The sequence below is a fragment of the Catharus ustulatus genome, chromosome 20, assembly GCF_009819885.2.
Source record: "Catharus ustulatus isolate bCatUst1 chromosome 20, bCatUst1.pri.v2, whole genome shotgun sequence".
Taxonomy (NCBI): domain Eukaryota; kingdom Metazoa; phylum Chordata; class Aves; order Passeriformes; family Turdidae; genus Catharus; species Catharus ustulatus.
Genome location: NC_046240.1, coordinates 1,069,048 through 1,094,506, shown reverse-complemented (window position 1 = coordinate 1,094,506; position 25,459 = coordinate 1,069,048). Strand labels below are relative to the sequence as shown.

The following is a 25,459-nucleotide window of genomic DNA, read 5'->3' as shown; positions in this document are numbered from 1 at the left end:
GACAGAGAAGCTGTGGGGGGAGCGAGGCAGTGGGCGCAGGATGCGGAGGAAGGAGGCGGAGCTGCCCGCTCCTGCACTTGCCCGGAGGGAGGATGTCCAGGCACCCCGAGGGATGGATGTCCAAACACCCAGAGGGATGGATGTCCAAACACCCAGAGGGATGGATGTTCGAACACTCAGAGGGATAGATGTCCAGGCACCCCGAGGGAGGGATGTCCAGGCACCCCGAGGGAGGGATGTCCAGGCACACCGAGGGAGGATGTCCAGGCACCCCGAGGGATGGATGTCCAGGCACCCCGAGGGATGGATGTCCAAACACCCAGAGGGATGGATGTCCAAACACCCAGAGGGATGGATGTACAAGCACTCCGAGGGAGGGATGTCCAGGCACCCGCAGGGATGGTGTCCGTGGGCCCAGGCATGCGGTGCCCGTGGCTGGGTGTGCCCCTGCGGGGGTCAGAGCGGTGGAGGACGGGCAGGGAGCAGCTCCCGAAGGCGCAAAGGGAGGAGGGCGGGACCACCTCACGCTGGGGGTGGCCGGTGGGATGGATAGGGGCGAGAGGGGGGCATCCCCGCCGTGCGGGACCGGCACCGGGAACCGGCACCGGGGACCGGGGACCGGCCCACAGGCCCCGCCCCTCGCCCCGCCCCCTTGTGTGACGACAGCGCCCCTGCCTGCTCTTGCATCACGCGCTGGTCCCGCCCCCCAGTCCCCGGATGAGGCGGCCCCAGCGGCGCGCGCTGCGGCGGCTGTGACAGGGGATGCGCTCCGGTGAGCGGCGGGGCCGGGGCTGGCCCGGGGGTCCCCGCGGTGGCCCCAGCGGGCCGGGCCCGGCGCGGCGGGCGGGGGGCGCGGGGCGGGCGGGGAGGGGGCTGGGGGTGCTGCGGGCCCCGCTGCGCGCCGCGATTGGCTGGGAATTGACAACGGGGCAGGACCCGCCCTCGAGCCGGGCCATTGGCTGCGGGCGCGGTGCCGCCGCCTCCCATTGGCTGCGGGCGGTGTCAGTCACGGCGCGGCCGCGCTCGGCCGCCGCCCTGGCCGGCCCCCCCGCCGGAACCGCGCCGGGTGCGGGGCTGGCCCGGCTGCACCGGGGCTCGGAGCTGCACCGGGCCTGCCGCCGCTCTGCCGGCCTCGGCCCCGAGCGGGGACCTTCTCCTGTCACTGGCAGCGAGCTGGACGCGTGGTTTGCCTCTGTTCTCGTAAAATCCCTGATCATCCTATGGCCAGGGCACAGCGTCTTTTTTAGGAAGAAATTCCTTCCGGAATTGGTGATTGGATGCGGGAGTGGGCAGGGAGGTGGCGGTGGGGCCGTCATCCCTGGGGGTGTTCAGGGCAAGGCCGTGCCCTGCTGGGTGACAAGGGGGTGTTTGGTCACAGGTTGGACTCGATCGGCTCAGAGGTCCTTCCCTGTGGTTCTGTGGTCTCTGTAGGGATTTGTCCGTATTTCGGTGAGGGTTTTTCTCCGAGGTTGTTACCGTCCCTCCGAGCCCAGAGAGCCCTGTTGGGATCTCTCTGAACGTGCCCAGCTGCGAGCAGCCGTGCCCGGGTGACGAACGTGACCCGAATTGCAGCGGATGTGGTGGAAGGGATGCCCTGACAGGAGAGCAGAGACATTCCCGAGCCAGCCCCAGCCCAGGGACTCCCACTGCCACATCCTCTCCTCCCGGGAGGAGGAGAGCTGTGCTCTCCCACCCACAGCCCAGGCTGCGCTGGAGTGACTCAGGGCTTCTCTCGTCCCTCTGCCACTCTCCTGCCTTGCTCACAAGTGCAGGGGGTGGAGGGCACTTTTGGATGCCTGTGGCATTTGTTGCCTGAGAGGTGATTAAATACAAGAAACCTGTAGAAGAGTTCCTTGGATACTTCAGAAAAATAATTTTCTTCCTTTACATTTTTTTCCAAGCCCCCCCAAGAAATAATTCCTGGGCACTGTGGAGAGCTGGTGGCCTTCCAAAGGTCAGTGTTTTGTTAGAGGTATCAATAAGTGTAAGAGGAAGAAGCTGTCCCAAGGCAGAAAAGAGACTTTTAGATATTTTGGAAGATGGTGAAGTCCCCATCCCTGGAGGTGTTCAAGAAACTCCTGGATGTGGCACTTAGTACTCTGGTCTGGTTGACAAAGTGCTGATTAGTCAGAGGTTGACTCGATGATCTCAGAGGTCTTTTCCAACCTGAATGATTCTGTGTTTTATTTATTTATTTATTTAAATGTTTGATGTGTTTGACTGGTTGATGGTTGACTGTGGCTGTGCAGGATGTGGCAGAGGTGGGTAGAGAGTGTGGATCTGGGATTAATCGTGTTAGGGCTGTCCTGGAAGAGATCATCTCCCTGTCCTGTTTCCTGGCTGGGCTGTGCATTTCTGTATTATTGTATATGTGGAGGCAGAGCCTGGGTGAGGAGATTTAATCCCACTTGTCACTGGGAGTCCAAGAAGTGAAGGACGTGTTCAGAGGCAGTGTTTGAGTCACCTTCCTTCCTCTTCAGGGGACAACCCTCTTTTTTTTCCCCCTCACTCTTTAGAGTTTGCAGATACGTAAGATAATTCCTCATTTGGTGGAGAAGAACAGAGAAGAGAAAGGAAAATAAGAAAGTGGAGAGAAAGCACGAGACTGATGATGTCTGTGACCTTGGTGTCACAAGGAATCTTGTCTCTGGAGATGCTGCTGGCAGCAGACTGCCAAGAAATACAGCAGCAAAGTACAGTTTATGCCCTCAGTCCATTACAATTGTTTTTTTGAGGTGCCAGGAAAGTCAGACTGCAGAAAGGAAATGGTATTTTTGCAGCCCTTGATGTTTGTGACACCACAAACATCATCAAGATAAACTGGGGAGTGTGTTCAGCTGCCTGCACTGCTGTGCTGTCCTGACCCCCGGGCAGAGCCAGCCAGACCCATCAGAGCAGATTTTTCATGATGTGCTTGTGTCCCTCGAGGGTTCTTCTGTCCCCACAGCTCACTGGAAGGTTGTCCTGGCTTCTTCTCCTGATCAACATAGAGTTTGGGAGGTTGCTTTTAATATTCCTGTTGTTAAGTGCTCAGTGCAGAGCCCCTTTCTGCTGGGGCTGCTCTGTGATGCCATTTTGGGGGGGATTTTTTCACATCCATCTTACCCTCCCTCAGCACTGGTAGAACTTCAGAGATTTAAAAGCAACAGAATTCAGTCCTTTTGGCAGAAATGTGTGCTGAATGCTTTTCCCTTGGAATTCCTTGGTCATTCTGTGGTGTCCAGAAGCATCTGACTCTCTGGCCACCGCCTTCCCAGGAGATGTCATTGGGGTGGTTTGGATTGCTGAGCTGGCAGGGAGGCCCAGGAGCTGTCACTGGTGCAGGCTCTGTGCTGTGTGTGCCACAACCTCTCAGGTAAATCATTGCTGCTGGGATTCCTCAAGGTTTAAAGAGAAAGCAGGCAGAGCTGGAGAAGGTGGAGTTGACTGGGTGATCTCCAGAGGGGGTCAGGTCCATGGCAGCCTGTGCTAACTGCCAACCTGCTGTGGGTGAGGATCAGAGTCCTGCTGCCTGTCACACCTCACCAGCCTGCCCAGGAGGGAGCAGAGACTGAGGCAAGGACAAGCACATCCTTTCCACAGCCTGAATTTCCTTCTCAGTTTGCTGTTTACTCCTTTTTCTGTGGATTCGTCCCTTTGGAGTTTCTGGGTACGGAGCTGGGAGCAAATTGTCCCCTGCTCAGGTCAGGGTGTTCTGAGACATGCACATCTCCAGGAGCCCTTCCTTCACCTCTGCAGGTGCTGAACCTACAGCAGGAGCAACAACCTCTCCCTTTTTAGTCACTTCAGTGAAGTAGGTCAACAACAGAGGTCAAATGTCTGAAACTTCCCATGCTTGTGAAATAAATGGCTTTTAATACAAAATTCTGATACTTTTGGTAGTCATAGCTTGATTTCTGAGAAGAGGCTTTTTGCATCCGTACACTTCTTCTGGTTTCAAAGCTGCTAACCCAGTGCTGGCTCACTCTTCAAGGGTTTTCCTGGGACTGGATATCAAATATTCACCAGACAGATGAGTCTTGGCCATGTGATGTAGAGCAGACACGTTATATTTGATTAATGAGGCTGTTGAGATAACAAGGCTTTGCTGTGTGGTGCTTGGTTTATCTTAAAGGCTTTTGGCACCAAGTTCCTGCAGGTAGGAATTGGTTATCTCCTGCCTGCCATGCTGCCCAAATTGGAAATGCAGGATTTATTATCACAGCAGAGCAAGGAGCGTTGTGCTGACGCTGTGCTCAGTGACTTTCTTCTTTTCCTGAAAGATCTCGTGCTGCTGTTGTAGGAGAGAAGGAGGCACTTGTTGTGGTTCACTCGAGAACATTCAGTTCAAAAATAGAACTGCAGGAGAAGGTTCACTTCCCAGAGGTTCAGTTTCATCCCAGCGATGGATGCAGGCACACATCCAAACGCGTATGGAAATCCGCCGGTTCCTACTCAGCACGAGCAAAATGAGCCCAAATTGATTGGTGAAATCTAATCTGTGGCTTCTGCTTGTTTGTTTTCCACCTTCTAATGACAGTGCACGTTTGCTCTGAGTTTTGCTGAAGTGCTTGGTTACCTTGCTTTGAGTCTTGATTGTGTTTGTGGGGAAAAAAAATCAAGAGCTTCAGGAGCTGGAGGTTACCTGTTGGTCCTCATAGTTTGAGAAGGTGAAGAATGATGGAAATAAGATTTCTTCTGCTTTTCTGCCCTTGAATCAGCAAAAAGGGAGAAGAGGAAGAGGAGCTGGTTATAGACAGTTCTTCCTGCTGTGCATGGCAGCTCTGGGTGGTGCCAGCACTGGGTGACAGCGTCACTGCCTCTGAGAAAGGGGGACTGTCAGCCAGCAGGCACTTGGACATTTTGTGATAGCCAAAGTGCATCGTTATCTTGAGAACTGAAGGCCACACGTGAGCTTGGCAGAACTTCTTGATCAAGTCCTATTTGAGCTGCTTGCTTGTTTAATTTCAAAGGTCAGTGGACATTTTTGGTGCATTGAAGGGAGGGGGGATCAGCCAAGCATAGCTGGGGGAGTTCAACCCTGTGGTTGGTCCTGTTTGAGTGGCCTTGCTTTGCTTTTGTTTAACTTTTCATGTCTGGTGTCTGAAAACATTAGGCAAATAGGGTTGTGAGGAAGAAAGCAGAAAAATGGGCAGAAAAATGACCTGTTCATGAAGATCATTCTCTTTGTATGACAGTATTTATAGCTGGTTTTAAACGGGAAAGTGTGAGGCAATTGAAATCAGGAGGAATGCTTTCTGCAGCCACTTGAGATGCTGCAAGTACATCCAGGGTGAATTGCAGTGCTCAAAGTCACCCCTCCCCAGGGACTGAGTGACTTTGAGAGCAGGGAGGGGTGGATTCCCCACTGTGGGAAGGGGTGGGTCTCAGCTGAGACGTCGTGTTGGATTTCAGGCTGTGTTTTGGTCTCAGATTTCATCCCAAGCTTCGCTGCAGTCTCCCGTCACATGGAGAGCCTGGGAAGCTTTTTTAAGGTACTGTGTTAGACTTCAAGCTGTGTTTGTGTTTTCATGGCTTAGCTGGAAGGTGACTCCAGAGAGGTTTGCGGTTGGCCTTGAATGCAAGATTCTTTAAATTACTTGAAAAATACTCGCTGCATGTTAGTTTGGTTACTTCTGGTGTATTCTTGAGCCTTTGGTTCTCGTGATATCCAGAGGATACTGCTCCCTCTCATTTTAAAGATGCTTTCCAGGTGGGAAAACAGATTTGTCTTGTATAAACCCCTCTACATTTAGACAAATTCTTAATCTCCACACTGTTGTGGTTTTTTAGAGTCATTGCAGTGTGGAAAAGTTCTTTCCTTTTCACAGTGGAGAGTTGCTCTGTCCTGCTGACTTTATCGGGGGGGCTTGAAAGGAGCCCCGGTGTTTTGAACGTAGTTCTTGTCTGGGAGCAGCTTTGGAGCTGGAGCTGTGCCCACGGAGCTGTGTTTTCCCAGGGCACTGTGTGAATGCTCAGCTGTGTTGGAATGAATTTGAGTGGGCAGCAGCATAAGCCTGTTCTCATTTTCCCTGGAAGACGCTGCTGCATTGTCTTGTCTGCTCCCTGAAAGCCTCAGTGTTGTTTGTCAAAGGCTGGATTCTGCAAGTGCCACGTATGCAAAGGAGCCTTGAATAGGAAGGACTGGCCGTGCTGGTTCTCAGCTCCTGACAGAATTCCTGGGGCCAGGACAACAGGCAGCAGGCTGAGGAAAAGAAGTTTTTGTTCAACTCTTGGTATTCTGTGGGCATCCGCTCTCCCACACGTGAGATGTGTGGAATTATCTGGTTGTGTTCTGATAACTCCTGGGATTTGCTCCCTGCTTGCACAATCCATGTTTTTGTGCTGTCATTCTGAGGGAGTGGGCAAAGGTTGGTGGAGTGAAGGATTTCCACGTGTATCCTGGGAGCTGGTTTAGAAGCTGTCAGCATCTTGTAGCTCCCAGGTTGATACTTTGTGAAGCACTGTGTTTGCAGGGTGTCTGTGTGCTTTCAACCCCTCCTCCTGCCCCTCATGGGAATCCAAGGGACAAAAAGCAGGATATGGAAGCTGGAGCTCAGCAGTGCACACTGGCTTTGGCATCTGCAGCAGGGCTTTATGCAGAGCAGTCAGCAGATCCCAAATCCCTGCTGCTAGCATCAGGGATGGTGGGAGACATGGAGCAGGGGCAGTCATGAGCTGTCACCTGCCTCACCAAGGCAGGATGAGAGAGTTGGAGAAGATCTGGGTGAGTTGGGAAGGAAGAATTCGTGCCCAGGGCCTGAGCCAGCACTGGGCTGAATTCTCCTGCCTGCAGTGTCTGAAAGGAAAAGGTGTTTGGACAAGAAGTAGGGGGCAAACACACCTCCTGTCCTTGGGAGCCTCAGGCAGCTCTTCCTGTTCTTGCACAGGCTGCAGTGCTTGCAGGGATCCCTTGGATGTTGATTTCCATGGGTGTGCCTGTGTGAGCAGACAGGAAGGAGTCTTGTGCCTTATCTCAGCTACTTCTAGGAAGTGATGTAAGATGCTTCCTTTTTTCTCACCACATCCTGTATTTTACTGACAGCCTGCTTGGCTGCTCACCTTTGGAGCTCACCTCCTCTGGAGCTGTGGGAGCTGAGCCTGTGTTGTGCTTTATCTGATTTATTCTGGGATGAATGTGCTCCCTGCTGGTCTGGGCCACTCTGGTGTGCTGCTTTGGAGCCGTTCAGGAAGAGGTTGGAGGGATTTGTGGAAGGGTTGGATCAGTGCTTGACAAGTGCCATGGACAGCACCCAGCAGTGCCTTGTCCTGGCAGTGGTAATCACTGTCCAGGGGCTGCTGGACACACCTGAGCTTTGACAGGTGTCTGCTGCCCCCTGTGCTCCCTCCATGGACAGCATTTGGGGCAGGAACACTGGACTCCACATCCACAGGCACAGGGCTTGGGATTTGTCCCTGAGTGGTGACTGAGCTGCCGTGGCAACGGCTGATGCAAGTGCTCCCAGAGAAAATCCTGTCTGAAATTTGTGATGGGAATGGCTCCACAGGTACTTTTCATTTTCTCTGTGCAGGAAAGGAAACACCATCAGTTATCCTGAGGACCTGAGCCATGACATGTTTGCTTCTGCTGTAAAACTGTGGAGTTAAATAAACACAGTGTGAGATTTGAGGTGTTTTTGAGGTGTTTGGCACCCTGTGGATAAATTTGCTCTTGGCTTGTGGCAGCTGCAGGCTCAGCTGGAGAACCAATGTGCCAGTTCTGCCTCACTGTGTTTGGCCTGGCTGCCCTCTGACGAAAGCATGGGATTGTTCTGGCCCACTTTTAGTTGTCAAAAATGGGTCACTGAGATACAGGACACATTAGTGTGACAATTTTAGCCTGAAGGGACAGAGCTGGCTGAGAAGTGATGCCTGTCAGAGTGTGAAAGTCAGGACTTTTAGGTCAGCTCTTCTGATCAATGGGCTTGGTGCAGACATTGTTCACAGCCTCTGCTTGGAGCCAGGGGAGGTTGGGTTTACCTCATTCTTTTTCTGGATGGGAGAGACAGAATCTGAGGACTGGCTTTTTGAGGAGAAATTTTGAAAGCCTTAAAGAACTGTGGGATTGGTTGGGGAGGGCTCAGCAATGGTGCTGCGGTCTGAGCATTCTCCTGGTCCTGCCCTGCATTTTATCTCCTTCATCACCTCTGAGACCTGGTGGGTCCTGAGACCGCTAATGTCTTGTGTCCTCTAGACAATATAAAACCATAAAACCATACAAAAAGTATCTTGGGTCGTGTTTCTTGTGCTGGCTCATAGCCTGGGGAGGTCCAGAAAGGAGGATCCTCGTGGAGAGGGGATCACCAGTGCCTTGGTGTGGGAAACTTCTCTGAACAGCTCCAGGCTGGGAACACTCCTCTGTGACGTGACCATGTCGTTTATGGGAGAGGCTGGTCTTCCTTGTGACTGTCTGAGGCAGCAGAACTACGTGGATAATTCCTGTTAACTGCATGTGACACAAGCAGGAATTAGCCAGGACTTGCTGCAGGAAGAATAAGTTGAGTTTTGATCTCCACACAGAGCTGTTTGTAGTTACCTCAGTTGGAGTTCATCTTCCTTCACTGCTCACCTTTTCAGCTCTAAAAGCAGCTGTAGTGCAGTCACTGTGTGGTGGCAGGAAGCAAAATCTCTTAAAAGCATTTAGTGAAGGGAAGTGAAAACTGATAGCTGTAAATTTGAGTTAAAATTTTAAATTACCAGCTGTGCGCCTGAGTGAGCTTGTGGCACCAACTGCAGTTTCAGTGGCAGGTACAAAATACAATCAGAAGTTCTGCTTTCATTTCAGGCTGCTCCACAAGCACTTCCAGAGGCTGGGTAAAATCCTGGGGCTCGTTGGGGCAGGTCTGTGTGCTGGGTGAGCCCTGGGAGGGAATCTTGACATCCTGGGTGTGGGTGCCACAAATCCTGGTGCCATGGGAAACCCAGGACTGAGCAGAGGTTTTGGGAGTGGATTTATCCTGCCTGGGTTTATCCTGAATGTATTCCTGTGTTCATGTCCTGCAGGTTGTATTGATCATGGACAGTGAAGAAATCCCTACTTTCTCAAGTCCAAAGGAGGAAACTGCGTATTGGAAAGAGCTTTCCTTGAAGTACAAACAAAGGTATTGTGGATTTGCAAACTGAATTTGGTTCTTAATGGTCAGAACACTTTAATCTATTCCTCTGCAAGGCAAGATGATTATTAGATACTTTAGAGAAAACCTGTGAGAAGAGAATTCTCTGGAAAGGATTTCCAGCTTTAAAATTTCCTTCTCTGTGGGAGCTGAGTGTTTCTTGCCCAGTGTCACTATGCCAAGAACTGCAGGCTATGTTTTAGCATGTTTGAGCAAGAGCAGAGCCTTTTTATGATCATGTGCACCTTTGTGTAATTAAAGTGCTGCCTTAAGTGGTAATCTGGATGTTTTATCATAAGAAGGAGCCTTTGGGCTTGCCTTGTATCATTCCTGTTCCCTCAAGCTTCTTGTAGTGGAATTACTGGTATGAAAAGTGGCTGATTTGGTGTCTGCTGCATTTTATTCAAGTGTTTCATAGCTCCTGGTCCTGCCTGTACCAGTGGTTTGCATCTCTTAGGGAACACAGGGCACCAAAAGTGCCAAGAGAAGCTGCTCTCTGGAGGAATGCTGTGCATCTGGAGGGATGGGGGGTGGGCTGAGGTTTTTGTGGACTTAAATCCCTCTGAAGCACCAAGAGCCCAAGGTCCAAGTGGCTTTTTTTGTTTGGTTTGGGGTTTTTTGGGAGGGACGTGTTGGGAATGTGGAGGGGCCTGTCCATGTGGAGAACCCTAAGCTGTTCCTGTGTGTCAGAAATTCCATCTGAGACACCACTGGATGTGGTGTTGCCTAAAGCTCCGGTGGTTTTCTCTGCTGCTTGCTCAGGGCTGAGCTATTACATGTGGTAAAGATGCAAATTAAATAAGCAAAGTATGTGGAGTGGCTACTTCTAGTATTTAATAACTCTCAGTGGTATGTGGTAGGCATGTCCTGCCTTCCTGACTCTGCATGATTTTTACAAACTTTAATTTTCCAGCTAGTGCAGAGATGCAGAAACTGTTGTTCTCTCTTCAGTTTCTGACCAAAATCTGGTTAAATGTTTGCTTAATTCATTGTCTGTTCCATAAAGTCTGCCAGCAGTGAAAGCTAATGGAGCACAAAGTGCTTCTCAGGCTCCCATGAATCCTGTAAATAGCTCTGATTCCACACAGGCATTCAAGGTGGCTGTTGGCTTTGATGTAAGAGAATTCATTTCCTCAAATAGCTTAGCTTAATGTAATTTCTGTTTCCCCATTCTTTTCCCCCTTAGAGGTCTGTGGATGACACTTAAGTGCTTTAAAACTCCCATTTTTCAGCATTTTATTTCAGAAGAGCTGCAGGTTTTGTTTTAGCTTGGCTTTTCCACCGATGCAATCCTGTCCTTGCAGCTTCCAGGAAGCCCGTGAAGAGCTGGCTGAATTCCAGGAGGGAAGCAGGGAATTGGAAGCTGAGTTGGAGGCACAGCTAGTGCAAGCTGAGCAGAGGAACAGAGATTTGCAAGCAGATAACCAAAGACTGAAATATGAAGTGGAAACATTAAAGGTAAGTTTTCTCTGTGGCAGTGTTGCTTTTCCTTTCAGATACATCTTGGATCTCTTTGGATTGTCTGGGCCGCTCTTGGGCACTGAATATCCAAATAAAAAAGGAGTTGTCTGGTTAAGATCCACACTGAAGCATGGCATGTACCCCAAATAAGGCCAGGGAAATTTCTGGCAGAATTTTTCTTGTTCTCATCATGAAACTTCGTCCTGGAGTTTGTGCTGCTTTGAATTCCCGAGGCTGTGCCAAGGAGGAGCTTTATTTGTTCCACATCAGCATAGCAACAGGGCACAACACAAGGGATTTTGTCAGGCCACTGCCCTGTCACCTTTCTTTGCAAACCAGTCTTTTTACCTTCAGGGTTTTATGAGACCCCAAAGAAACCAGAAAATGGGTGATTGGTGCACATCTTTCAGGGAGTCTCCACATCCATTCACAGCCATATCTGTGGAGCCTGGAATTGCTTAAGGATCTGCATGTGCAGAAGGTAGCTCTGAATTGATGTCTCTGTTGAAAAGGCATCATTTTGGGCAGTCTTGGTTTATTTAGTGAAGACAGAGGTTAGAAATTCACTCAGTGGAAGGAGAGTTTATGTCTTCAGTCCCAGCTGTACTTGCAGGGTCAGGATGTGTTTTATGAAGTCAGTAGTTTCTCCACAGGCCTCTACCAGTGCCCTCAGAGGGTGCTGGCAGTGAATTCTTCAGTCTTCTGAGGATGAGTTTGTGAGCCTGGAGGTTTTGTGACAGATTTCAGTGTCCCATTCTTGCTAAGGGACACACCAGAGAATTTCTGGTGTCAGGGTGGGTGCTGGCAAGGCAGAAGCACAGAAGGGGAGGCTGTGCAGTTGGATTTCTCTCTGCCTTCCTGGAGCAGCTGTCAGTGCAGGCTGTGGGGAGCAGATGCAGGGATGCATCCCTGAGAGGCAGCTGTGCCATGGGGAGGTGCCTGGGATTTTGTACCATGGCCAGCTCTGCTGTTCACAGCCTGTTCTTCTCCCTCTCCAGTATCTGCTCTGAATTACCAGCAGTCCCAGATCAGCATTCTGCAGAGTGATACTTTTTGTCCCCTTTTTGTGCTGATGACTTGGCCAGTGCCAAGCAGCTGATGTTTATCTCCCTGTTCTTTGTTTCAGGAGAAACTGGAGCACCAGTATGCCCAGAGTTACAAGCAGGTGTCGTTGTTGGAGGATGACCTGAGCCAGACAAGGGCCATCAAAGATCAGCTGCACAAATATGTGAGGGAGCTGGAGCAGGCCAACGATGACTTGGAACGTGCAAAGAGGTGAAGGCTGCAAACCTCCTTTTCCCATCAAGTTTGCACCACAAATATCTTTTCTTTGCTACTCAGCTTGAGCATTTCATTGTTCCTTAAAGGGAAAATAACAGTCAGAAAAACCCCAAACACCCCCAGGACTTTGGATTTTTGGCCAGTGCAGTCACCCCTCATCATCAGCTGGTTCCTGTTGCAGTGGGACAGTGAGGTTTGTGCTCCTGTGAGGAACAAGCCCAGAGCCAGCCAGGCCACTGCTGCCCCTGGTACCCCCAGCTAAGAGACTTATGTTTGTGTCCTGCTGCCTCAGAGCCCCTTTGAAGTCAGCAGCTCCTGCTTTCCATAGTCCCTGTCAAATCAAACAAGCCAAAGGAGTCTCCTGGTCCCTTGCAGAACAACTGGAGGGAAGAATCCTGCCCTTTCCAGGTGCCTGGAATGAGCAGGCTGCTGCTGGGAACGCCCAGTTTGGGAGGAGGTCATGCTTCCCTTCTGCTGTGGGAATTCTGCCATTGATTCAGGGAGAGCAGGAATGAGCCTCTGGCTATCTGGGAAAAAGATCTGAGAGCTGGGGCCCTGTTTGCACAAGGCTCTTAAGCTCATGACTAACTTTTGACACTGATTTTGGGAGGAATTTGGTTTAGGTAATGTCCCAGTGCTCTGCTGCCCACCTTGGCTGGGCTGTGTCTGATCTGGGGCACTGATTCAAGCACAGCTCTGCAGCATGGCCTGGGGAAAGTGGAGCTGGCTGCTCTGGGCTGGCTCTTCCCCACATCTTTGGTACGTCTCTGAGAGCCAGATGCTATCATGTTCTTCTCATCTTTTTCTCCTGTTTCTTTGGAGTTGATTATTCCTTTCTAAGGAGCATTTCCATGGCTTTCAGGTGCTTACCTTGAACATAGCCCTGCTAACATTTTCCTTCTGTTACGCTTTTGAATAAGCTTTGGTGCTGGCTGAGCTGAAGAACCTAATATTCTGGATTTTGTTTCTAGGGCAACAATAGTTTCATTGGAAGACTTTGAGCAAAGGCTGAACCAAGCTATTGAGAGAAATGCATTTTTGGAAAGTGAACTGGATGACAAGGAGTCATTGCTGGTCTCTGTACAGAGATTAAAGGATGAAGCAAGAGGTATGGCTGGTCTGGTTGGTTCTGGCTCCTGGTGCAGGGTTGATTTGCTAAAAGAGATGTGCAGCAAGCAAAGCTCATGTTTCTAGAAAGCCTCACATGATGAGACTTGAACTGGATGCTTTAGGTTTTACTAACAGTGTGTTCTTTGTATGTCCAGTGTAGCCAAAAAGAAAAATTTCCTCATTTAGGGTAGAATTAACAGTACAGAATTAACAGAATTAATGAATTCAGGATTTTTCACACAATAATAATCTGTTCCACAGATATAAGAAAATTGAGGAAGTTGCTTCAAAAATTCCTCTTGCTGTGGGTTTACAGGAAGGGAAAGCACAGGAAATGTCAGGGAAATACAGGATAAATGATCAAGTAACTCTTAAAAAAATCTCTCCTGTGTTTCTTCTAAGCCCCTTGGAAATTGCTTTAAATATATTATTTAAGGTATTCTGGTAAAGGCTGTGTCTAGACCTGTGGGAGGTGTTTGGGATGGTGTTCTGGGAGTTAGAAATTCCCCAGTGGATTTCACATTTAGGATGCTGGGGATGCATTTTTTAATGAGGGTATAAACTGATTTCTCTAGCAGTGGAGGTGATCAGCTCATAAACCTGTGACAGCCAGTAATGTACTTTAGAGATTGGTGATTTACAACTTTGTTCCCTAAATGAAGCTTTCTAAAATATTTCCTCATTTAAGGGCTGGACCTGAGTGTAGGAACACACCTGACAGCAGGCTGGCATTTTTTGTTGTTGTTCTCCTTTATGAACCTTTTTGAAGCAAGTTTGTGCCCCAGAAATTGGGAGCTTTATTGGATGCACAGGGATTTTGTAATAAATATGAAGAAAGACATTTTCTGAGGAATATGTATTGTAATTTGAGATTAAAGCAATAAAACTGGAAAAACCAGCAAAACCCAAGGGAATGTTTTCTAGAACACTGGAACAATCAGCAAAACAGACATCTTGTTTCTTAGATGAGTCATTTGGACATTTTTAGCATTTGTGAGTTATTCCCCCTGGCAGCAAGCAGGAACAGTAGCCTCTAAAAGAGCTGGTACTGTCAAACTCAAATATGACATTTCTGATTGAACAGCCTCAGAACCTCTTCTGGGAGCCCAGACAGATTCTCACTTCAGCTCTTCTGTTTTGCCTAAAATCAGTTCCAAATATCTGTTACAACCTAAAAGCTGTGATGTGCAGTTAGTTTTGCTTTTGTACCGGGTTGAGGGAAGGAATAGGAGGTCTGTGAAAATGAAATTGCTCTGCCCAAAAAGGAACAACTCACTTGTAATGTTTGCTTGCATCTTTCTGAGGATTTGAGAGATCCTTTGCTGGGCTGGATGTTCTTTGTACTTGTGGGAAGGGAAGGGACAGGGTGGAGATAAGCTGCAGTCTGGGGAGGAGGTGAGAATAAACCCAGACTTTTCTAATGCCCAGTCTTTGCCTGTCCTTTGGGCTGCCCTCCAATCTGCTCTTTTTCTTGTCAGGACATCAAAGACCTGCATGCAACCCTTGGGCTGCCTTTGCCTTGTGTGGATTATTAACTGGCAGGAGATTGTAGGGAATGGGAAACACAGGGATAGGTCATTGCTCTGTTTTTCCAAGCTGTGTTTGAGCAGGAGCTGGACTCAGCAGCAGCAGCTCTTTGTGTCCAGCTGCAGTTTTGGGAGCATGGAGCTCACACTGCAAATGGGGAGAAATCCTGAGACAAATCAGCTGCCCCCATCCCAGGGACAGGCAGGGCTGTTTGCTCCCTCCTGTCCCGGATGGGATGGGATGGGCTGGGCTGGGATGGGATGGGATGGAGCTGCTCTCAGGGGTGTTCTCACTCTGGAGGAAGCAGCAGCAGCACTAACCCAGGATTGTTGGGAAGTGTCTCCTGCTACCCCTCCCAATGAACAGAGAGTGTTTGTGAGAGAATCAGTCACTAAGAGGGGATTTTGTGGTTTTTTTCCTTCTCTCACCCTCAGACCTACGGCAGGAGCTGGCTGTGAGGGAAAGGCAGCAGGAGGTGACCCGGAAATCAGCGCCCAGCTCCCCCACTCTGGACTGTGAGAAAATGGATTCAGCTGTCCAGGCTTCTCTCTCCTTGCCAGCTACACCTGTTGGAAAAGGATCAGAAAATAGTTTTCCTTCCCCAAAAGGTATCATCCAGAGGAATGGGGTCTGGTTATGTTCCTTAAGGAACCTGAGGTGGATGTGGGGGTGTGGATCTCACACACTTCCATCAGCTGTGTTTGAATCAGGTGCATTTCAGGAGTGAATAGCATGGAAAAGGACAGTGAAGCTTAGACATTGCCTTTGGGGGCAGGCAGGGCTTTGACTCTTGTGCTGCTGTAGAGCCCTGAAGATATTTGGGAGTGCAGGGAAGTGTAGGGATTGATAATTCTGCTCAAATATGCAGCAGCAGTGGTGGGTGAGCATGGCCAGGAGTTTGGAGAGTGTTACCACACTGACTTTTCCAGGATCATGTTTCCTCTGTGAGGCAGTGGGATCTTAGTCCAGCCCCTTTTCCCATCTGGAAGGCTCTGGACAGTCACAGGGATTAATAGTTGATTTTTCAGATGAGGAAGAGTGGATTCCAGAGGGAGCTCTGGTTGGATTAGATGGATTGCAGTCAGTAGCCTTGCAGATGGAGAGTGCATGAACTCTGCTTGGGGGGCTGATGGGAACCAGGGCAGTGGGCAGGAATTAAACTAGGATCATTTTCCCTGCCTAGTGATCCTGCAGTTCCTGTGGGTAATGGTATGAAATGTCTGCAGCAAGATTGTAGATATGTTTGGGTTTTTTTTCAAGTAGAAGCTGATTTATTGAAATTTTTGAAAAAGCTGAACTGTGGAGGAGTGAAGTACTAAGATGTGTGTGTGTTTGCAGCTATACCAAATGGGTTTGGTACCAGCCCACTGACTCCTTCAGCTCGAATATCTGCACTCAACATTGTGGGAGATCTGCTACGGAAAGTGGGGGTGAGTGCTCTGAGCTCTGGGCTCTCCTGGGCCTCTGGCCTTGTGCTCAATCACAGCACAGCCTTGGCCCTGCTGGGTGCATTCTGCAGCTGCCAAATCATCCACATTCACTGCTTAGTATTTGATAATGCTTTTAAAAAATATATTTTTATTTTTAAAGCCTGATCCTATGGTTCTGATCCAATTCATATTTGGAATAAAAAATTTTCAAGTGGTGGGTTAGACAGTGTCAGGTTGTTCTTACCTGAACTGGGCCTGCAGCCTCCTCTGGGCTGCAGAGCTGGAGCTCAGGCCCAGGTCAGGGAGGAGCTGGGATCACCCTGCCAGGGTCTCCTGATGGGAGAGCTCCTCTTCCATGGAGATCTGCCACAGATACTGAAAGAAAAAACAGCCTGGAAACTTTTGATAAGAAAGTGAGAAAATAAATGAGGAGAAAGCCAAATGCTCCCATCTGTGGTTGGTGGGGAAGTGAAATGCATGAGCCTTTAAAAGGATTACACTGTAAGCAGGGAAGAATGCTTTAAACATCTGCTGCAGTGTTGTTCAGGACCCAGGCTTTCCTCTTGGAAGAAGAAATGACTTTTGAGCTGCCAGGAGCTTCTGGATGAGCTGTGGTGGTTTGTGTATGAGTGAGCGCAGGGAGGCTGTGGCTGGCTGTGCCCTGTGCCCGTGTAACCACACTGAGCCTGGCAGGAGCTGCAGTACAGACAGTTGTTTTAGCAAAGTTGGACATGAAAAATTGCCTGGCTGCTCCCATTTGGAGGCAGCGAGCCCAGTCTTGGTTTGAAAGGGCAGCAGGACAGCTCGGGGTTAGCAGTGACACGTTTAAAAGGGGATCGTTGTGAGTAAGAGTCTGCAGGGGATTTAGGGAGCTTAGTGCCAATCCCGTGTGATTACTCTGCAAGGACAGGAAATGCCAAATAAGCAAGCTGCTCTCCCAGCCTGCCCTGAGCCCCAGCTCGGCCACTGGGACAGTTCCAGCTCATGCTCTGCTCTAGGAACAATTAGAGGGTGCTCAGGTTCTTTGGGGTTTGGCTGTGCCTCATCCCAAGCTTTGCACTCACTGTCTCTGCAGGAAGTTTCCCCTCTGCCTTCCTGCCTGCAGCTGAGACAGGGAGTCCTTGGCTCAGCTCACACTGCCTGTGGCCAGGGGACAATGTGTGATACCCAGAGTTACCTACAGCTGCCTGTATAGTCCAGAATCCCTAAACAAACTTCCACAGATTCCTAGGAGTCTGCACAGGGCTCACTTACCTGTGGCAGCATGTCAGTGCCCTCATAATGGAATATTCTGTGCAGAGCAGCCCAAACCCCATATTTGGGGAGAGGAATTTCAGTTTCCAGTGCAGGCATTTGCAATGTTCTGAACTCCCCCGTGCACAGGGGGTGTAATGAGTAAGGGCTTTGTGCTGCACCACATGGATAGTCAGGATAAGGTGGATATTCAGCCTCTGATGGTGGCAGAAAGGGCAGGTGATGTTCTAGAGTAAAGGAGAGAATCAGGATGTTGCTCCTCCTTCCTGGAGTAACTGTCACTTTACATGGGGGAAAAAACAACTTTCCAAATGCACAGTCCCTCTCAAAGCTTGAGGATTCTGCTGTAGGCTCTCAGTCGTCTGATCAGCTCAAGGCAGTTTTTGAAGCAAGAAGTTTGGGTAACTTCTGCTGGGATGTGGCTTCCTTATCTTGGGTAATTGTTTCAGAGATCATGTATTCTAGAATCTGGGCCCTCGTGGAGCTGAGTAATGTCTGGCAGTCTGCATCAGCATCTGTGTGTTTCCTTTGTGGTGGGGTGACAGAGGAAATGACAGCTTTGTTCCCATTTTTTTGCCAAGGGTGATCACACTCCAGTCCTGCTTGTGAGCAACAAAATACTTCCTCTTAATTATTACTTTTTTAATACTATTTTTTTCCTCCCCTTTCACAGGCCTTAGAATCCAAATTAGCTGCTTGCAGGAATTTTGCAAAGGACCAGGCATCACGGAAATCCTACATTTCAGGGAACATCAACAGCGCCGTGATGAGCAGCAACGGCACAAAGTACCCACAGCCAGGGCACACGTCCTTCTTCGACAAGGGGTGAGTCAGGGCTCAGCTCTGCCCTCAGGCACGGGCGTTTGCATTTGGAGCACTTCTCCTGGCTTGTCTTTAGCCCATCACAGCTTTCATCCTCTAGAGAGGCACCTCGTGGAGCAAAGTCTGCAGGGCATTTCTGTGAAGCAGAGAGAAAAGCAGGTGTGGGGGGTGGCAGTGCCAGTCCTGCCCGATCTCTTGGTGGCTGTAACCCACCTCAGGCAGTGAGGAATGGGCCCTCTGAGAGCATCTGAGCAGAGCAGGGCTTGCCAAAGCTGCAGGTGTGCTCAGAGGAAATGCAGAACCACACCTGGAGATTCCCTCGCAGCAGCTGAGGGCAGGCAGGGATGTTCCCTGGGACTCCTGGGTGCTCACACCCCCTCTGGAAGGGGAGGGATGAGCCTTTGGTGGTGGAATTATGGCTGCTGAGGGGTGGCTTCTCCCTGTTGAGAGCCAGCCTGGAACCAGGGATTGCTTTCCTGGGAACAAGGACCCCATGTGTCTGCCGTGCTCAGAGCTCCCTCTGGGATGCTGGGAATGCTTCTGCAGGAGGCTTTTCCCCAGTTCCTCCCAGTGTACAGAGGTGGAAAGCACAGAGTTCTTCAGTGGTACTGAGGTCAAACACCCTCCATGCTCCCTGCGTGCCTTCATGTTAAACATCAGTGCAATTTAATGCTGATATTCAGCACTTCCTCAATCCTGCATTTATTTTAGAGAATGAAATGAGCTCTTTCCAACCTGGAAGTGCCAGAGCAGCCAGCTGAGCTTCCCACATTTATCCTCAGTGGGGCTGTGTGGGGAGCAGGGCAAGCTGTACCTTAAAAACTGGCACTGAGAGCTTCTGGAGCCACTGGTGTTTGCTGGTTTTGGGGAAGAAGAATTCAGAGCCTTAAAGTCGTGTGCAAATCAGCCTTTGGGGCTGTGTGTGCTACAGGGCTGAGGGGGCTGTGCATCCCACAGCAGTGCTCCTGCAGTTCCAGGGAGCAGGGAAGTGCTGGGGAGGGATTATGGAGGCTCTTAGCAGGCAGCATGGCTATATTGAGGTGTGGTGTGACAAATAAGCTGATTGCTCTCTGGGGTGGGGGTCACTTTTAATTATGCAGATTGTCATCACACTCCTTATCTGGGCTGCCTGCCTGGAGGGAGGAGCAGGCTGGGGCTGCTGAAGGCTTTAGAAATCATGGAAGGAAATGCTACAGCAGAGCTGGGGGTGTTAGTGGACAGGAAAAGGGCTGGAAGTGGTTCATGAGCAAGCTACCAGAGATGCTGCACGGCCCCACTGTCCTGTCCTTGTCTCTTGTGCCCTGTGTGCTGCTCCCAGGCTGTGCCTTCAGCCCCTCCTGCTGCCCTGCTTGTGCAGGAGGTGCTGGCAGTGCCTGTGCTGCTGTGCAAAGCCTGGCTCAGCCCTGGCAGCTGGGCTGGCAGCTGCCCCCAGCCTGTGCTGGAGCAGTGGCTGAGCCCTGGCCACACTGGCCCAGAGTGGCCCTACTGGCTGGGCACAAGGGCTGAGCCGGGCCTGTCCTCATCCCTGCCCTCCTCCTCCAGCCCCTGCACTCCCCTCCCTGCCCTGAGTGTTGCTGGAGCCTGATCCAGCTGTGACTCTGATCCAGCTGTGAGTGTATCCCTGCTCCAGGTGTGAGTGTATCTCTGATCCAGCTGTGACTGCAGCCCTGCTCCAGGTGTGACTCTGATCCAGCTGTGAGTGCAGCCATGCTCCAGGTGTGACTCTGATCCAGCTGTGAGTGCAGCCCTGCTCCAGGTGTGGCTCTGATCCAGCTGTGAGTGCAGCCCTGCTCCAATCTGCAGCTGCTGCCTCAGGAGCAGTTCATGGCTGAGTGGTGGAGTTGGCTCAGGCATAACTCAGCCACACCATTACAGCTCTGCTTGTTTTCCTCCTTCTGCCATTTTGTTGGTTTAAATATCTGAGGTGTCCCCAGCTCATGTGAAGCCTCTGCTCTCAGAGGGGGACAGGGCAGAACTGCTTTAGGGGAGACCTGGAGCACAGCAGGGCTTGCACCAAAGCTTGGCTGCAGAACTAGGGGAGTCAGGGTTTACCTGCTTGTTAAAAACTCAGCAGTGTCTGGTGTAAGATCAGTTTCCTGCAGATTTGTCCCTTCAGGAACATGCAGGTTCTGTCCAGATTCCAGGGAATGGCAGAACAGCACCTGAGGGTGGTCCTCAGGATGGATACTTGTTTGTGCTGTTGTAATTATTGTTAATTGGTTGTTAATGTCAGTCCAGATTTGTCCAGGAACTAAAATTGCTCTGGGCTCTGCAGGGCCCTGGCACTTGGACAGCCAACCTGAGGTGCTTGTTCCCCTTCCTGCAGTCCTGAATGCCAATGTCCTCACAGCTGATGTTTATTCTTGGTTATTTTTGTGAATCCTTTGGGCTTTGTTTTAATGAAATGAGCTGAAGTTTAGGGTGGGAAGTGTCTGTGCTCACACACAGCAGTCAGAGGTGTCTCTGCACTGTTACCCACAGCCCTGACCAGAACACACCAGGCTGGGAAATCTGTGTCTTTTTCCAGTCCCTGACCCACCTTATCGAAGATTTCCCTGGGAGAGAGGGAGCTGTGGGTGGCCCAGGTGCAGTGATGCTGTGCTGTGCTGGGTTACCCATGCAGAGCAGTCTCACTGTGCAGAGCTCACACAGGACAGGTTTGCTGAGGTTTGGCTGAACACTTTGCTTGGCCCCAGCTGTTGCCTCAAGGGTAGTTCTCAGGAATGTCATTTCTGTGTGCATAAACTTTCCCTTTCTTTCCACTAGGCGTGAGAAGGTCATATTCCCCACCTTGGTCATGGGTAAATGAATTCATTTGCACTGGTTGGCTGCATGTGGTGTAACCTGGGGCTTGGGGCAGATCTGGGGGCTCTGGTAACTGCACGAGGTAGTTGGTAGTGCCACACACTAATGGGCCCTGATCAAAGCCTGAGGCTGCAATTGCTCTTTCTCCTGACTTGGAATAAACCTCTCTGCTGCTGTGACCTGTTGCAAACATAAGCCTGAGTGCTGCTTGCTTCTTCATCTGTTTAATACTCCTAGTAAGTGCATGTTCCTGATTGAACCAGTCACAGCAGGGTTGCAGGGAAAGTGTGCCTTCATGGATGGAGTTCATTTGGAAGGTTTGCCCTTTGGTTGTGTTTTCCTTCAGCATTTTGTGGCTCTTGACTTGCTGAAGTGCAGTGGTGTGGTTGTGGCTGACAGGAAAGCAAACAAGGGCACAGGTGCCTGGGAGATGGCCAGGGGTAGAGCAGGGAGGGGACAGTGTAGGTAGGGACAGCAGTGTCCCTGCTCAGTGTCACTGTCCCTGCCCAGCACAGCCATGGCAGCTGGAAGCACCTGGGGTAGTTGCAGAGTTGGGCAGTTCCAGAGCTGGACAGTTCCAGCTCTCCAAGTGTGCTTTACCAGCTCCATTTTCCCCCCAGGCCAGGCTGTTCAGCTCCAGAAGAATCTTCCACTGAGGATTTGTTGAGTACTTAGAGCTGAGGGAGTCTTGGGCATGAAGTGCTGAGTACAAAATACAGCTTGAAATGCAGTTTAATGAGTCCCAATTAGTAATCAGGGCACAGACATGGATGTGGACACAAAGCCCATGGCACTGCAGGGACATTTCCAGCAGGGAGTGCTGCTCCTGGCTCTGGCTGGAGCCTGGTTTCTTGGGAATCCCAGCACAAGGGCATGGCACAGGCACCACACAGTGTGCTGGGGTGGTCTGAGGGCCAGGGAAAGGGGGCAGGAGCAGGAGGGGGACCTGGCTGGAGTTAATCACTGTGGGCAGGAGGCTCCAGACACCTCCCAGAGCTGCCCAAGTCTTTAGAATTGGAGCACAAGAGCTTTTCCCAGCTCACTCCTGGAAGATTAGGCAGGACCTTTTATTGATTCTTTTTTACAGTTGCTGTGTTTAAGGTATTTTATTTTCCTTTAATTCTGTCTCCCACTGCAGTTATGCTAATTTCTTTCCCTTTTTTTGGTGCCTTTTCATGATACCACCAGAAAGGCTGGGCAAACACTCCCTAAGCTCAGCCTTAGACCAGCTCCCAGTATCCCCCAGCTTGGTGCCTTTTGCTGTGGCCCAGCAAATCCAGGCTGCTGTTTCACCTTGGATGAAGAAAGGCAGAGCTGGGGCAGTGCTGCAGAGCTGGACCTGGGGCAGGACCTGCAGAGCCTCCAGGGCTGGGGGGAATTGCAGAGCCCCTGAGAGCAGGGCTGGTGTGGGGGGAGTGCTGATCCAGGGATGCCATCACTCCTGGGACTGGGATGGGGCCTGGAGCTCCTTACAGGAGATGTCACAGCCCAGATGGAAAAGCTGCTGGAGCCACAGGCTCCTCTCCCAGCCCTCTGTGGAGGCACCCCGAGCCCCCCCTGCAGCCCAGTGGTCATTGGTGGGGCACAGAGACAGCTCTGCTGAACTGTGACCCTGCTGAGCTCTCAGAGTGTGTGTGACATTGTGTGTGTCCCCTCCAGGCACCCTGTGCTCCAGCCCTGAGGGACACAGGCCCAGGGCACTGAGTGCCGGGGAAGGGACAGCTGGGGCCAGCCCTGAGGGATGCACAGACCCATTGGGGTCCCTCTGGGGCCACTCACCCTGCTGGGACAGTCACCTTGGCCAGGACATGCCAGCTCTGGCTCTGGGGTGCTGGCCTGGCCCCGCTCCCGGGGACACTGCGGGGATGGAGGAGGGGCTCGGGATTCGGGGTTCCAGTGCTGGGGAGGGGCAGCAGTGCCCTGCCCTGCCCTGCCCTGCCCTGCCCTGCCCTGCCCTGCCCTGCCCTGCCCTGGCTGCTCCTCTCCTAACGGGCTCTCTCTCCTTGCCAGGGCAGTGAATGGCTTTGAGCAAGGGCCCCCCGGCCTGGGGGGCTCCCGACCGTCCTCGGCACCGGGGATGCTCCCGCTGAGCGTATGAGCCTGCAGGGTTTGGACTTGGATGCTTTTCTCAGCCCACCTCGAGAAGAACTGCTCCTGATTCCTCCCCATTCCCACCCTGCTGGAACATGGCCCTGAGAGGAGGCCCAGGGCCCGTGGCCCTCCATGTCCTGTCAATACAGTTTGTTTTCTGCTGTCGCTGTAGTGGACGTTCTCTGCCCCGGCCCCACGAGCTGCCACCCTCTGCTGTGCTTGGAGACACCGAGTCCTGCTGTGCCTGGGGGACAGGCCTGGCCTCACCCCTGGGCTTTCCCTCTCCTCTCACTTAGGTCTGACAGAGCCTTGGCTGCTCCTCTCACAGGCTCCCCTGTCCCTGTCCCCTCCCCGGCCCTGCAGCTGCTGCTCTCAGACCTTGTGGAAGTGCCCTGGGGGAGGCCAGTGCTGGCCCTGGGGCCATTAGCACTTGGGAGCTGGCCCCAGACCCTGTCTCAGGGGCAGCTGCAGGCCCCAGACACTGTCTCAGGGGCAGCTGCAGAGCAGGGCTGGGTGAGCAGCTCCATCCCCACTGGATGGCTGGACACATACACAGTGACTGGGCTCCTCGGTGCCAGTGCCCTGGGGTGGCCATCCCAGCCTGCCCTGGTGCAGGGGTGGGCAGTGCTGTGACCAGAGGCTGTGCCCTCACGTGCCCCCAGGGCTGTCCCACAGCTCCCTGGCCTTGCTGGACTCGGCCTCTGTCCCTCACCCCACACAGAGACCCCATGGGAGCTTTAGGAAGCTGCTGCTCCCCAAGAATCCCCTGCCCATCACCCCCTGTGCTGTAGGACTGGATTGTGTAGCCTCACCTGCAGGCTTCTGTGACAGTTTGGGTTAACTGAACCTCGTGGGTCTTTCAAGCAACACATTTGTGTGGTTTCTCTGTCCATGTGCCTCAGAGTCAGTGGATTTTTAGACTGAACCAGCAAACGGAGCCAGGGATGGAGCTGAGGGTTCAGCAGTTATCGTTCAGGGGCTCTGCAGCTCCCAGATGGTTGAGTTACAAAATGCTGAGAAAAAAACCCCACTGGCCCAGCAGTGGAGGTGGGATTGTCCCTTTGCCATTAGGGTTTGTATGGTCCTTCCTTCCTGTGCATCCTCTGCTGCATTTGACTGTTTACATTTGTTTTATTGTACATAGATTTGTAAACATAATACCTTTGCCTGAGGTCTTTGTACATAACTTGGGCTTTGTAGCTTTATTTATTCAGCCTCTCTCTGGCATGTTTCCATAGGATGTACCGTTCCACCCTGGTGCCACTGACATGATGTGGTTTCAAAAGAATGAAAACAAATGAGAGTGAACTTCCAAAAATAAAGTTCTTTTAATGTGGAATCAGTGGATTTTGCAGAACCAGTGGCCGTGGCTCTTCCTTTGTACAGTAGTGTTTTCTGCCAAGCACCAGGGATTGCAATCCCCAAATGGGATTGCAGTGTTCAGGCAGTGCCACATTATCCCAGCCTTTGGGAATGTTGTTCAGTTTGGGCACAGGGGAAGGGGCACTGCTGGGGCCATCCCAGCCTCTGCTACTGGCACTGAGGGGGGAACACGATATTTCAGCTGGGGAACTGTTGGAAGCCTCCAGCTACCTTCCGGGGCATTTTTACCTCCTTGGAGCAGCTGGAAGGTGCACAGGAGCCGGGCTGGGGCCCTTCCCGGGCTGCTCCATCCCTTCCCGGGCTGCTTCATCCCTTCCCTGCCTGCTCCGTCCCTTCCCTTCCTGCTCCGTCCCTTCCCTGCATGTTCCATGCCTTCCCTGCTGTGCCTGTGTCGCTGCTGCCGCTCTCTGGCCAGGCTCGGCTCCGTCCCGGAACGCGGCGCTGGAGCCACTGCCCAGCCCCGGGGCTGTGCCTGTGTCCAGCCCGTGTCCAGCCCTGCAGCCGTGCCCCGTGTCCAGTCCTGGGGCTGTGCCCATGTTCTGCTCTGGGGCTGTGCCCATGTTCTGCTCTGGGGCTGTGCCCATGCCCACGTCCATATCCTGGCCCCACAGGGACACCCTGGGCTGTGCCCACCCCATTCCTCTAGGGCTGCACTCGCTGGCAGCCCCTGCCAGAGCCTCCCTCACCCCCCAGCCCAGCAGGCTCACCCTCCCAGCCACAGCTCAGCCTCACACTGAGCCCGGGCTGTCTGACAGGGACCGGGACAGCCGTGCCAGAGGCAGGGAAAAGCCCTTCCTCTTCTTTTCCACAGCAATGAAGAAGGAAAAGGTGCCAAGACTGACCCAGATTGATCCAGGAGCAGCCCCCAGTGCTGGAGCCTCCAGCCCCAAGCCAGGCCTCCTGGCAGCACAGGGAGCAAGGGTGGGAGCAGCACCCAGCCAGCCCCTGTGCCTGCTGTGTCCTCACTGCCTCAGGTTTTTCACCCGCTCACCACCCTCCCCTCTCCCTCCTCCCCTCCCACCTGTCTGGGGGCTCACCCTCATCCCAGACCAAACCAAAAGCTGCACTCCAGCTCCAAGGCCTTTCCTGCCCTAGCTCCAGGGTGGGTTCTGCACCTCAAGACCCCAAAACAGGGGATGTAACTGCTCAGGCAGGAGCCCAGACCCTGCTGAAGGCAGGAGTGGGGCTGTGCCACAGCACTGA

The 25,459-nt window shown here is 51.9% G+C and overlaps 1 protein-coding gene and 1 long non-coding RNA gene across 4 annotated transcripts; both read left to right on the top strand.

The window, feature by feature from the left end:
- The first annotated feature begins 679 nt into the window (after positions 1 to 679).
- Positions 680 to 24,230, top strand: NDEL1 (nudE neurodevelopment protein 1 like 1). 3 transcript variants are annotated; one of them, XM_033076713.1, is made up of 9 exons: positions 680 to 772; positions 8,983 to 9,080; positions 10,397 to 10,550; positions 11,680 to 11,828; positions 12,806 to 12,942; positions 14,906 to 15,079; positions 15,810 to 15,901; positions 17,829 to 17,980; positions 22,793 to 24,230. In XM_033076713.1, exons 2-9 carry the CDS (start codon positions 8,995 to 8,997, stop codon positions 22,878 to 22,880), a joined length of 1,032 nt encoding a protein of 343 aa, XP_032932604.1. In that variant the 5' UTR covers positions 680 to 772; positions 8,983 to 8,994; the 3' UTR covers positions 22,881 to 24,230. The 3 variants fall into 3 exon arrangements, with proteins under 3 accessions (XP_032932604.1, XP_032932606.1, XP_032932605.1); XM_033076715.2 differs by lacking the exon at positions 680 to 772 and adding an exon at positions 1,070 to 1,269; XM_033076714.2 differs by lacking the exon at positions 680 to 772 and adding an exon at positions 4,852 to 4,952.
- On the top strand, positions 19,351 to 21,802 carry LOC117005241. The gene is made up of 2 exons (XR_004419794.1): positions 19,351 to 19,693; positions 19,734 to 21,802. It is a non-coding gene; the product is annotated as an uncharacterized LOC117005241 (long non-coding RNA).
- Positions 24,231 to 25,459: the final 1,229 nt, after the last annotated feature.